The following is a 13711-nucleotide window of genomic DNA, read 5'->3' as shown; positions in this document are numbered from 1 at the left end:
GGCATTGAAGATGAAATGTGGATGGGTGTTTCAGCATGATGATCCCAAGCACACCGCCAGGGCAAGGATGTAGTGGCTTCATAAGAAGCATATGAAGGTCCTGGAGTGGCCTAGCCAGTCTCCAGACCTCAACCCCATAGAAAACCTTTGGAGGGATTGGAAAGTCTGTGTTGCCCAGCGACAGGTCCAAAACATCACTGCTCTAGAGGAGATCTGCATGGAGGAATGGACCAACATACCACCAGCAGTGTGTGCCAACCTTGTGAAGACTTACAGAAAATGTTTGACCTCTGTAACAAAATATTGAGATGAACTTTTGTTAATGACCAAATACTTATTTTCCACCATAATTTGCAAAATAAATCTTACCAAATCAGACAAGGTGATTTTCTGGATTTGTTTTCTCATTTAGACTCCCATAGTTGTGGTCTACCTATGATGTCAATTACAGGCCGCTCTCATCTTTATAAGTGGAAGAACTTGCACAATTGGTGACTGACTAAAGACTTTTTTCCCGCACTGTGTGTAACCGATATTCATTGTTTTCCTGTAAGACGCCATCCACACTGACATACTCGGCCATCGGCCGCACTAACCGGTCCTTAGTTATTGAGTGAATGGTGGACATGTTATTCTGGGTATATAGATATATGTATGATCCTGTGGTCTTCTCTTTCCTGGGTCGGTGATGCTCTCGTTGCCGGCCGCATGGTGGCAAATATGATCCACCAGGCAATGACCGTCTTTTATTGCTCCATAGTCCATTTCTGATGATCACTTGTCCATTGTAGTCACTTTCTGGAGAAACGGGTCATTGTGGCCACTGAGCCGGTCTAGAACTTCTGCGTCCTGTGTGGGATTGGATCAGACAGCCTGTCACCGCCTAACTACTTCAATGAGAGTCGGAGATCACCCTGGCACCGGTTGTCTCTCCTGGGACACTTTTAGTAGCTACTAACCACAAAGCCCACCGCACACAGACTAAGATTAGGACTAAGGCTAGAGTTACACTAGAAGTAGGCTTATGGTTAGGACTCGGATTAGGGGGTAAGGTTAAGATTAAGGTTATGGTGAGGACTTGGGTCAGGATTATGGTGAGGACTAGGTTTAGGGTTATGACTAAAAGTAGAGTTAGGATTATTAAATAGATTAAGGTTAGGATTGTGATTGGTTCTGGTTAAGATAAGGATTTGGGTTATGACTGGTTAAAGGTAAGACTAGGGTTATGGTTAGGACTAGGCTTATAAATTAGGACTTGGGTTAGAACTAGGGTTAAGGTTAGGACTAGAGTTGGGGTTATGGTTAGGATAAAGGTCAGGATTATGGTGAAGACTAGGTTTAGGTTTTGTCAGTAGAAGTAGGGTTATAATTCTGGTTAAGCTCATGGTTAGGACTTCGATTAGGGTTAAAGATAGAATTAGAGCTATGGTTAGGGCTCAGATTAGGACTCCGAGTAGAATGAGGGTTAGGACTCAAGTTAAGGTTAGGATTAGGGATAGGGTTCGGGTTATATTTAGGACTCGGGTAAAGGACAGGATTAGGGCTATGGACATAACTTGGTTGAGGGTTGTGATTATAATAATAATAAATTTTATTTCTATAGCGCCGACAGCACTTTACATTTCAGAGAGGATTGTACAGACGAAAGACTTTACAGCATAACAATAATCACATAGATCATAACAGATACCAAGAGGAGTGAGGGCCCTGCTCGCAAGCTTACAGTCTATGAGGAAAAAAGGGGAGACACGAAAGGTGGGTGGTAACAGTTGCCCTGATTGTATGGACCAGCCATAATGTTAAGTGTGTGACAGTACAGACACAGAGGGCTAATGGAGGCATAAAGCATGTGGGAACATGATGCAGGGAACCTGGTTATGGTAAAACTTTTGGCTGTGCCACACAGGGATAGATTAGGTTAATGTGTTGAGGCGATAGGCCAGTCTGAATAAATGGATTTTCAGGGCACGCTTAAAATTGTGGGGATTCGGGACTAATCGTATTGACCTGGGAAGTGCATTCCAAAGAATTGGCGCAGTACGTGTAAAGTCTTGGAGACGGGAGTGGGAGGTTCTGACTATTGAGGATACTAACCTCAGGTCATCAGCAGAACGGAGGGCGCGGGTAGGGTGGTATACTGAAACAAGGGAGGAGATGTAGGGTGGTGCTGAGCCATGGAGAGCTTTGTGGGTGAGGGTAATAAGTTTGTACTGGATTCTGGAGTGGATGGGTAGCCAGTGTAATGACTGGCACAAGGTAGAGGCATCGGTGTAATGATTGGCGAGGAATATGATCCTGGCTGCAGCATTCAGGACAGATTGGAGAGGGGAGAGTTTGGTAAGAGGGAGACCGATTAGAAGAGAGTTACAATAGTCCAGACGAGAATGAATAAGAGAAACAGTAAGAGTTTTTGCAGAGTCAAAAGTGAGAAAAGGTCGAATTCTAGAAATGTTTTTGAGGTGCAGATGACAAGAGCGAGCCAGTGATCGAATGTGAGAGGCAAAGGAAAGCTCGGAGTCAAGTATGACCTCAAGACAGCGGGTATGTTGCTGGGGAGTAATGGTGGAACTACACACGGAAATGGCAATGTCGGGTATAGGTACATTAGTAGAGGGAGGAAACACCAGGAGTTCAGTCTTTGACAGGTTCAGTTTCAGATATAGTGAGGACATGATATTAGACACAGCGTTTAGACAATCGCCGGTGTTTTCTAGAAAGGCTGGCGTGATGTCAGGAGAAGAAGCGTATAATTGGGTGTCATCAGCATAGAGATGGTACTGGAAACCAAATCTACTGATTGTTTGACCAATAGGGGCAGTGTACAAGGAGAAGAGGAGGGGGCCTAGAACCGATCCTTGGGGAACCCCAACAGTAAGGGGAAGGTGAGAGGAGGAGGATACAGTAGGGTAGCGGTCAGAGAGATGGGAGGAGAACCAGGCCTCGGAATAAGGTTAGGACTAGGGTCAAGCTTAAATAATTACAACAAACTTAATAATCTAAGAATTATGTTTAGGTTGTAAACGTTTCAATTTTATGTGAACTTTTGACAAAATCCAAGACGGTCAAAGGGGCGAACTGTAATTTTTGGCTGTTATTTTCTTACAAGTACCACAAGTGCTTGGGGGATGAGGCGCTCAGAATAACCATCGGCGTACAGGTGTGGGGGGCACAGATTATGGATGCCCACCCTACACCACTGGATGAGCCTGTAGGAGACAGGGGGTTGGAGTGGCGCCCCACCGCTGTCTCTGGGCCATGGAGCTCGCACTCACCAGCCATGTTGGGGGATGTGGAGTCCTGACATTCCTGAGCCCTTATACAGGGTATTAGGGGAGTGAAGCCGGCACATTCCTAGATAAGGGGGGTGGAGATGGGACATGATCAGGAGGGAGGGGGTCCGCACTTTTTAGGAAAGAACACACAGAGCCAGGTCCATGCCCCGACCAGACGTGATGGGTGAAGACACCTCCACGCTGCCCCCGCCTTACACCCCTGCGCCCCCAGTACCGAGGGAGCCCCTGGACTGCTGGGCCTGTGCCGTGCTGATCACCGCTCACAACCTGCTGGTCGGAGCCGCCAACCTGGGGATATTCATCGTGATGTGCGGAGGCGCCCTGGTGCCATCGGCCGCCATGCTGCTCTACGGGTTCCTGTGCCACCCGCGGGTCAGTACCAGTCTCTTCTCTGTCTCCATTATTTCAGCATAACCTGGGGACCCCAGCTCCATCTGAGGGGGGAGAGGTGCTGAGACTTGTAGTTCTTCCTCCACTGGAGGACCATAGTGTAGGGAGGGGAGGATGGTGTCTGGGATTATTGTCACCACGGATGGGATGATGGGAGTTATGATTCACTGCAATAATTCAAAGGGTGTGAGAACTTTATGGTCAGGATGCCGTCCGCTGGGCTTTCCCAGCAGCAGACAGACACTGAGCTCACACACACATCAATGTAGACTGATAGCAACAGGGCAGAAGGCCCTGTGTGCAAATGTCTGTGCACCCCAGGAAGAACACTACACGACTGTATCTACAGCCCAGGAGGAAGACTGGAGGCTGCGGTATCACACAGGATAGGATTAGATACACAGCTCAGCAGACAGTATCACACAGGAGAGGATTAGATACACGGCTCAGCCAGTATCACACAGGATAGGATTAGATACACGGCTCAGCAGTCCGTATCACACAGGATAGGATTAGATACATGGCTCAGCAGTCGGTATCACACAGGATAGGATTAGATACACGGCTCAGCAGTCAGTATCACACAGGAGGGGATTAGGTACACGGCTCAGCAGTCAGTATCACACAGGAGAGGATTAGATACACGGCTCAGCAGATGGTATCACACAGGATAGGATTAGATACACGGCTCAGCAGATGGTATCACACAGGATAGGATCAGATACACGGCTCAGCAGTCAGTATCACACAGGATAGGATTAGATACACGGCTCAGCAGTCAGTATCACACAGGAGAGGATTAGATACACGGCTCAGCAGTCAGTATCACACAGGCGGGGATTAGGTACACGGCTCAGCAGTCAGTATCACACAGGATAGGATTAGATACACGGCTCAGCAGTCAGTATCACACAGGATAGGATTAGATACATGGCTCAGCAGTCGGTATCACACAGGATAGGATTAGATACACGGCTCAGCAGTCAGTATCACACAGGAGGGGATTAGGTACACGGCTCAGCAGTCAGTATCACACAGGATAGGATTAGATACACGGCTCAGCAGATGGTATCACACAGGATAGGATCAGATACACGGCTCAGCAGTCAGTATCACACAGGATAGGATTAGATACACGGCTCAGCAGTCAGTATCACACAGGAGAGGATTAGATACACGGCTCAGCCAGTATCACACAGGATAGGATTAGATACATGGCTCAGCAGTCGGTATCACACAGGAGAGGATTAGATACACGGCTCAGCAGTCGGTATCACACAGGATAGGATTAGATACACGGCTCAGCAGTCAGTATCACACAGGAGGGGATTAGGTACATGGCTCAGCAGTCGGTATCACACAGGAGAGGATTAGATACACGGCTCAGCAGATGGTATCACACAGGATAGGATTAGATACACGGCTCAGCAGATGGTATCACACAGGATAGGATTAGATACACGGCTCAGCAGATGGTATCACACAGGATAGGATCAGATACACGGCTCAGCAGTCAGTATCACACAGGATAGGATTAGATACACGGCTCAGCAGTCAGTATCACACAGGAGAGGATTAGATACACGGCTCAGCCAGTATCACACAGGATAGGATTAGATACATGGCTCAGCAGTCGGTATCACAAAGGAGAGGATTAGATACACGGCTCAGCAGTCGGTATCACACAGGATAGGATTAGATACACGGCTCAGCAGTCAGTATCACACAGGAGGGGATTAGGTACATGGCTCAGCAGTCGGTATCACACAGGAGAGGATTAGATACACGGCTCAGCAGATGGTATCACACAGGATAGGATTAGATACACGGCTCAGCAGATGGTATCACACAGGATAGGATTAGATACACGGCTCAGCAGTCAGTATCACACAGGAGAGGATTAGATACACGGCTCAGCAGTCAGTATCACACAGGATAGGATTAGATACACGGCTCAGCAGTCAGTATCACACAGGAGATGATTAGATACACGCCTCAGCAGTATCACACAGGAGAGGATTAGATACACGGCTCAGCAGTCAGTATCACACAGGAGAGGATTAGATACACGGCTCAGCAGTCAGTATCACACAGGAGAGGATTAGATACACGGCTCAGCAGTCAGTATCACACAGGAGAGGATTAGATACACGGCTGAGCAGTCAGTATCACACAGGAGAGGATTAGATACACGGCTCAGCAGTCAGTATCACACAGGATAGGATTAGATACACGGCTCAGCAGTCAGTATCACACAGGATAGGATTAGATACACGGCTCAGCAGTCAGTATCACACAGGATAGGATTAGATACACGGCTCAGCAGTCAGTATCACACAGGATAGGATAAGATACACGGCTCAGCAGTCAGTATCACACAGGAGAGGATTAGATACACGGCTCAGCAGTCAGTATCACACAGGATAGGATTAGATACACGGCTCAGCAGTCAGTATCACACAGGATAGGATTAGATACACGGCTCAGCAGTCAGTATCACACAGGATAGGATTAGATACACGGCTCAGCAGTCAGTATCACACAGGATAGGATTAGATACACGGCTCAGCAGTCAGTATCACACAGGATAGGATTAGATACACGGCTCAGCAGTCAGTATCACACAGGATAGGATTAGATACACGGCTCAGCAGTCAGTATCACACAGGATAGGATTAGATACACGGCTCAGCAGTCAGTATCACACAGGATAGGATTAGATACACGGCTCAGCAGTCAGTATCACACAGGAGGGGATTAGATACACGGCTCAGCAGTCAGTATCACACAGGAGGGGATTAGATACACGGCTCAGCAGTCAGTATCACACAGGATAGGATTAGATACACGGCTCAGCAGACAGTATCACACAGGATAGGATTAGATACACGGCTCAGCAGACAGTATCACACAGGAGAGGATTAGATACACGGCTCAGCAGTCAGTATCACACAGGATAGGATTAGATACACGGCTCAGCAGTCAGTATCACACAGGATAGGATTAGATACACGGCTCAGCAGATAGTATCACACAGGAGAGGATTAGATACACGGCTCAGCAGTCAGTATCACACAGGCGGGGATTAGATACACGGCTCCGCAGTCAGTATCACACAGGATAGGATTAGATACACGGCTCAGCAGTCAGTATCACACAGGATAGGATTAGATACACGGCTCAGCAGTCAGTATCACACAGGCGGGGATTAGATACACGGCTCAGCAGTCAGTATCACACAGGACAGGATTAGATACACGGCTCAGCAGTCAGTATCACACAGGATAGGATTAGATACACGGCTCAGCAGTATCACACAGGAGGGGATTAGATACACGGCTCAGCAGTCAGTATCACACAGGATGGGATTAGATACACGGCTCAGCAGTCAGTATTACACAGGATAGGATTAGATACACAGCTCAGCAGTCAGTATCACACAGGATAGGATTAGATACACGGCTCAGCAGTCAGTATCACACAGGCGGGGATTAGATACGCAGCTCAGCAGTCAGTATCACACAGGATAGGATTAGATACACGGATCAGCAGTCAGTATCACACAGGATAGGATTAGATACACGGCTCAGCAGTATCACACAGGATAGGATTAGATACACGGCTCAGCAGTCAGTATCACACAGGATAGGATTAGATACACAGCTCAGCAGTCAGTATCACACAGGATAGGATTAGATACACGGCTCAGCAGTCAGTATCACACAGGATAGGATTAGATACACGGCTCAGCAGTCAGTATCACACAGGAGAGGATTAGATACACGGCTCAGCAGTCAGTATCACACAGGATAGGATAAGATACACGGCTCAGCAGTCAGTATCACACAGGATAGGATTAGATACACGGCTCAGCAGTCAGTATAACACAGGATAGGATTAGATACAAGGCTCAGCAGTCAGTATCACACAGGATAGGATTAGATACACAGCTCAGCAGTCAGTATCACACAGGATAGGATTAGATACACGGCTCAGCAGACAGTATCACACAGGATAGGATTAGATACAAGGCTCAGCAGTCAGTATCACACAGGATAGGATTAGATACACGGTTCAGCAGTCAGTATCACACAGGATAGGATTAGATACACGGCTCAGCAGACAGTATCACACAGGATGGGATTAGATACACGGCTCAGCAGTCAGTATCACACAGGAGAGGATTAGATACACGGCTCAGCAGTCAGTATCACACAGGAGGGGATTAGATACACGGCTCAGCAGTCAGTATCACACAGGAGAGGATTAGATACACGGCTCAGCAGTCAGTATCACACAGGATGGGATTAGATACACGGCCTAGCAGTCAGTATCACACAGGAGAGGATTAGATACACAGCTCAGCAGTCAATATCACACAGGAGAGGATTAGATACACGGCTCAGCAGTCAGTATCACACAGGAGGGGATTAGATACACGGCCCAGCAGTCAGTATCACACAGGAGGGGATTAGATACACAGCTCAGCAGTCAGTATCACACAGGAGGATTAGATACACGGCTCAGCAGTTAGTATCACACAGGAGGGGATTAGATACACGGCTCAGCAGTCAGTATCACACAGGATAGGATTAGATACACGGCCCAGCAGTCATTATCACACAGGAGGGGATTAGATACACAGCTCAGCAGTCAGTATCACACAGGAGAGGATTAGATACACAGCTCAGCAGTCAGTATCACACAGGATAGGATTAGATACACAGCTCAGCAGTCAGTATCACACAGGATAGGATTAGATACACGGCTCAGCAGACAGTATCACACAGGAGAGGATTAGATACATGGCTCAGCAGTATCACACAAGCGGGGATTAGATACACGGCTCAGCAGTCAGTATCACACAGGCGGGGATTAGATACACGGCTCAGCAGACAGTATCACACAGGCGGGGATTAGATACACGGCCCAGCAGTCAGTATCACACAGGAGGGGATTAGATACACGGCTCAGCAGTATCACACAGGAGGGGATTAGATACACGGCCCAGCAGTCAGTATCACACAGGAGGGGATTAGATACACAGCTCAGCAGTCAGTATCACACAGGAGAGGATTAGATACACGGCTCAGCAGTCATTATCACACAGGAGGGGATTAGATACACAGCTCAGCAGTCAGTATCACACAGGAGAGGATTAGATACACGGCTCAGCAGTCAGTATCACACAGGAGAGGATTAGATACACGGCTCAGCAGTCAGTATCACACAGGATAGGATTAGATACACGGCCCAGCAGTCAGTATCATACAGGAGGGGATTAGATACACAGCTCAGCAGTCAGTATCACACAGGAGAGGATTAGATACACGGCTCAGCAGTCAGTATCACACAGGAGAGGATTAGATACACGGCTCAGCAGACAGTATCACACAAGATGGGATTAGATACACAGCTCAGCAGTCAGTATCACACAGGATAGGATTAGATACACAGCTCAGCAGTCAGTATCACACAGGAGAGGATTAGATACATGGCTCAGCAGTCAGTATCACACAGGCGGGGATTAGATACACGGCTCAGCAGTCAGTATCACACAGGCGGGAATTACACGGCTCAGCAGACAGTATCACACAGGCGGGGATTAGATACACGGCTCAGCAGTCAGTATCACACAGGATAGGATAAGATACACGGCTCAGCAGTCAGTATCACACAGGAAAGGATTAGATACACGGCTCAGCAGTCAGTATAACACAGGCGGGGATTAGATACACGGCTCAGCAGTCAGTATCACAAAGGATAGGATTAGATACACGGCCCAGCAGTCAGTATCACACAGGAGGGGATTAGATACACAGCTCAGCAGTCAGTATCACACAGGAGAGGATTAGATACACGGCTCAGCAGTCAGTATCACACAGGAGGGGATTAGATACACGGCTCAGCAGTCAGTATCACACAAGATGGGATTAGATACACGGCTCAGCAGACAGTATCACACAAGATGGGATTAGATACACGACTCAGCAGTCAGTATCACACAGGAGAGGATTAGATACACAGCTCAGCAGTCAGTATCACACAGGATAGGATTAGATACACAGGTCAGCAGTCAGTATCACACAGGATAGGATTAGATACACGGCTCAGCAGTCAGTATCACACAGGATAGGATTAGATACATGGCTCAGCAGACAGTATCACACAGGAGAGGATTAGATACACGGCTCAGCAGTCAGTATCACACAGGCGGGGATTAGATACACGGCTCAGCAGTCAGTATCACACAGGCGGGGATTAGATACACGGCTCAGCAGACAGTATCACACAGGCGGGGATTAGATACACGGCTCAGCAGTCAGTATCACACAGGATAGGATTAGATACACGGCTCAGCAGTCAGTATCACACAGGATAGGATTAGATACACGGCTCAGCAGACAGTATCACACAGGAGGATTAGATACATGGCTCAGCAGTCAGTATCACACAGGATAGGATTAGATACACAGCTCAGCAGTCAGTATCACACAGGAGGGGATTAGATACACGGCCCAGCAGTCAGTATCACACAGGCGGGGATTAGATACACAGCTCAGCAGTCAGTATCACACAGGAGGGGATTAGATACACGGCTCAGCAGTCAGTATCACACAGGATAGGATTAGATACACGGTCCAGCAGTCAGTATCACACAGGAGGGGATTAGATACACAGCTCAGCAGTCAGTATCACACAGGAGAGGATTAGATACACGGCTCAGCAGTCAGTATCACACAGGAGGGGATTAGATACACAGCTCAGCAGTCAGTATCACACAGGAGAGGATTAGATACACGGCTCAGCAGTCAGTATCACACAGGAGAGGATTAGATACACGGCTCAGCAGTCAGTATCACACAGGATAGGATTAGATACACGTCCCAGCAGTCAGTATCACACAGGAGGGGATTAGATACACAGCTCAGCAGTCAGTATCACACAGGAGAGGATTAGATACACGGCTCAGCAGTCAGTATCACACAGGAGAGGATTAGATACACGGCTCAGCAGACAGTATCACACAAGATGGGATTAGATACACAGCTCAGCAGTCAGTATCACACAGGATAGGATTAGATACACAGCTCAGCAGTCAGTATCACACAGGAGAGGATTAGATACATGGCTCAGCAGTCAGTATCACACAGGCGGGGATTAGATACACGGCTCAGCAGTCAGTATCACACAGGCGGGGATTAGATACACGGCTCAGCAGACAGTATCACACAGGCGGGGATTAGATACACGGCTCAGCAGTCAGTATCACACAGGATAGGATAAGATACACGGCTCAGCAGTCAGTATCACACAGGAGAGGATTAGATACACGGCTCAGCAGTCAGTATCACACAGGCGGGGATTAGATACACGGCTCAGCAGTCAGTATCACACAGGATAGGATTAGATACACAGCTCAGCAGTCAGTATCACTCAGGAGAGGATTAGATACACGGCTCAGCAGTCAGTATCACACAGGCGGGGATTAGATACACGGCTCAGCAGTCAGTATCACACAGGAGAGGATTAGATACACAGCTCAGCAGTCAGTATCACACAGGAGAGGATTAGATACACGGCTCAGCAGTCAGTATCACACAGGCGGGGATTAGATACACGGCTCAGCAGTTAGTATCACACAGGAGGGGATTAGATACACGGCTCAGCAGTCAGTATCACACAGGATAGGATTAGATACACGGCCCAGCAGTCATTATCACACAGGAGGGGATTAGATACACAGCTCAGCAGTCAGTATCACACAGGAGAGGATTAGATACACAGCTCAGCAGTCAGTATCACACAGGATAGGATTAGATACACAGCTCAGCAGTCAGTATCACACAGGATAGGATTAGATACACGGCTCAGCAGACAGTATCACACAGGAGAGGATTAGATACATGGCTCAGCAGTATCACACAAGCGGGGATTAGATACACGGCTCAGCAGTCAGTATCACACAGGCGGGGATTAGATACACGGCTCAGCAGACAGTATCACACAGGCGGGGATTAGATACACGGCCCAGCAGTCAGTATCACACAGGAGGGGATTAGATACACGGCTCAGCAGTATCACACAGGAGGGGATTAGATACACGGCCCAGCAGTCAGTATCACACAGGAGGGGATTAGATACACAGCTCAGCAGTCAGTATCACACAGGAGAGGATTAGATACACGGCTCAGCAGTCATTATCACACAGGAGGGGATTAGATACACAGCTCAGCAGTCAGTATCACACAGGAGAGGATTAGATACACGGCTCAGCAGTCAGTATCACACAGGAGAGGATTAGATACACGGCTCAGCAGTCAGTATCACACAGGATAGGATTAGATACACGGCCCAGCAGTCAGTATCATACAGGAGGGGATTAGATACACAGCTCAGCAGTCAGTATCACACAGGAGAGGATTAGATACACGGCTCAGCAGTCAGTATCACACAGGAGAGGATTAGATACACGGCTCAGCAGACAGTATCACACAAGATGGGATTAGATACACAGCTCAGCAGTCAGTATCACACAGGATAGGATTAGATACACAGCTCAGCAGTCAGTATCACACAGGAGAGGATTAGATACATGGCTCAGCAGTCAGTATCACACAGGCGGGGATTAGATACACGGCTCAGCAGTCAGTATCACACAGGCGGGAATTACACGGCTCAGCAGACAGTATCACACAGGCGGGGATTAGATACACGGCTCAGCAGTCAGTATCACACAGGATAGGATAAGATACACGGCTCAGCAGTCAGTATCACACAGGAAAGAATTAGATACACGGCTCAGCAGTCAGTATAACACAGGCGGGGATTAGATACACGGCTCAGCAGTCAGTATCACAAAGGATAGGATTAGATACACGGCCCAGCAGTCAGTATCACACAGGAGGGGATTAGATACACAGCTCAGCAGTCAGTATCACACAGGAGAGGATTAGATACACGGCTCAGCAGTCAGTATCACACAGGAGGGGATTAGATACACGGCTCAGCAGTCAGTATCACACAAGATGGGATTAGATACACGGCTCAGCAGACAGTATCACACAAGATGGGATTAGATACACGACTCAGCAGTCAGTATCACACAGGAGAGGATTAGATACACAGCTCAGCAGTCAGTATCACACAGGATAGGATTAGATACACAGGTCAGCAGTCAGTATCACACAGGATAGGATTAGATACACGGCTCAGCAGTCAGTATCACACAGGATAGGATTAGATACATGGCTCAGCAGACAGTATCACACAGGAGAGGATTAGATACACGGCTCAGCAGTCAGTATCACACAGGCGGGGATTAGATACACGGCTCAGCAGTCAGTATCACACAGGCGGGGATTAGATACACGGCTCAGCAGACAGTATCACACAGGCGGGGATTAGATACACGGCTCAGCAGTCAGTATCACACAGGATAGGATTAGATACACGGCTCAGCAGTCAGTATCACACAGGATAGGATTAGATACACGGCTCAGCAGACAGTATCACACAGGAGGATTAGATACATGGCTCAGCAGTCAGTATCACACAGGATAGGATTAGATACACAGCTCAGCAGTCAGTATCACACAGGAGGGGATTAGATACACGGCCCAGCAGTCAGTATCACACAGGCGGGGATTAGATACACAGCTCAGCAGTCAGTATCACACAGGAGGGGATTAGATACACGGCTCAGCAGTCAGTATCACACAGGATAGGATTAGATACACGGTCCAGCAGTCAGTATCACACAGGAGGGGATTAGATACACAGCTCAGCAGTCAGTATCACACAGGAGAGGATTAGATACACGGCTCAGCAGTCAGTATCACACAGGAGGGGATTAGATACACAGCTCAGCAGTCAGTATCACACAGGAGAGGATTAGATACACGGCTCAGCAGTCAGTATCACACAGGAGAGGATTAGATACACGGCTCAGCAGTCAGTATCACACAGGATAGGATTAGATACACGTCCCAGCAGTCAGTATCACACAGGAGGGGATTAGATACACA

The 13711-nt window shown here is 48.0% G+C and overlaps 1 protein-coding gene across 1 annotated transcript in view; it reads left to right on the top strand.

The window, feature by feature from the left end:
- Positions 1-460: 460 nt before the first annotated feature.
- TMEM88 (transmembrane protein 88) overlaps positions 461-13711 on the top strand; it is a 28207-nt gene continuing 14956 nt past the window's right edge. Inside the window, exon 1 of the mRNA XM_073547042.1 lies at positions 461-3665. Within this exon, the coding sequence (XP_073403143.1) occupies positions 3435-3665 (231 nt within the window). The 5' untranslated portion in view covers positions 461-3434. The remainder of the gene's footprint in view (positions 3666-13711) is intronic.

Source organism: Dendrobates tinctorius, unplaced genomic scaffold, assembly GCF_039654945.1.
Source record: "Dendrobates tinctorius isolate UK_male_01 unplaced genomic scaffold, ASM3965494v1 ptg000151l, whole genome shotgun sequence".
Taxonomy (NCBI): Eukaryota; Metazoa; Chordata; class Amphibia; order Anura; family Dendrobatidae; genus Dendrobates; species Dendrobates tinctorius.
Note: the sequence above shows the minus strand (reverse complement) of the source record. Positions and strands in the feature narration are given on the sequence as shown.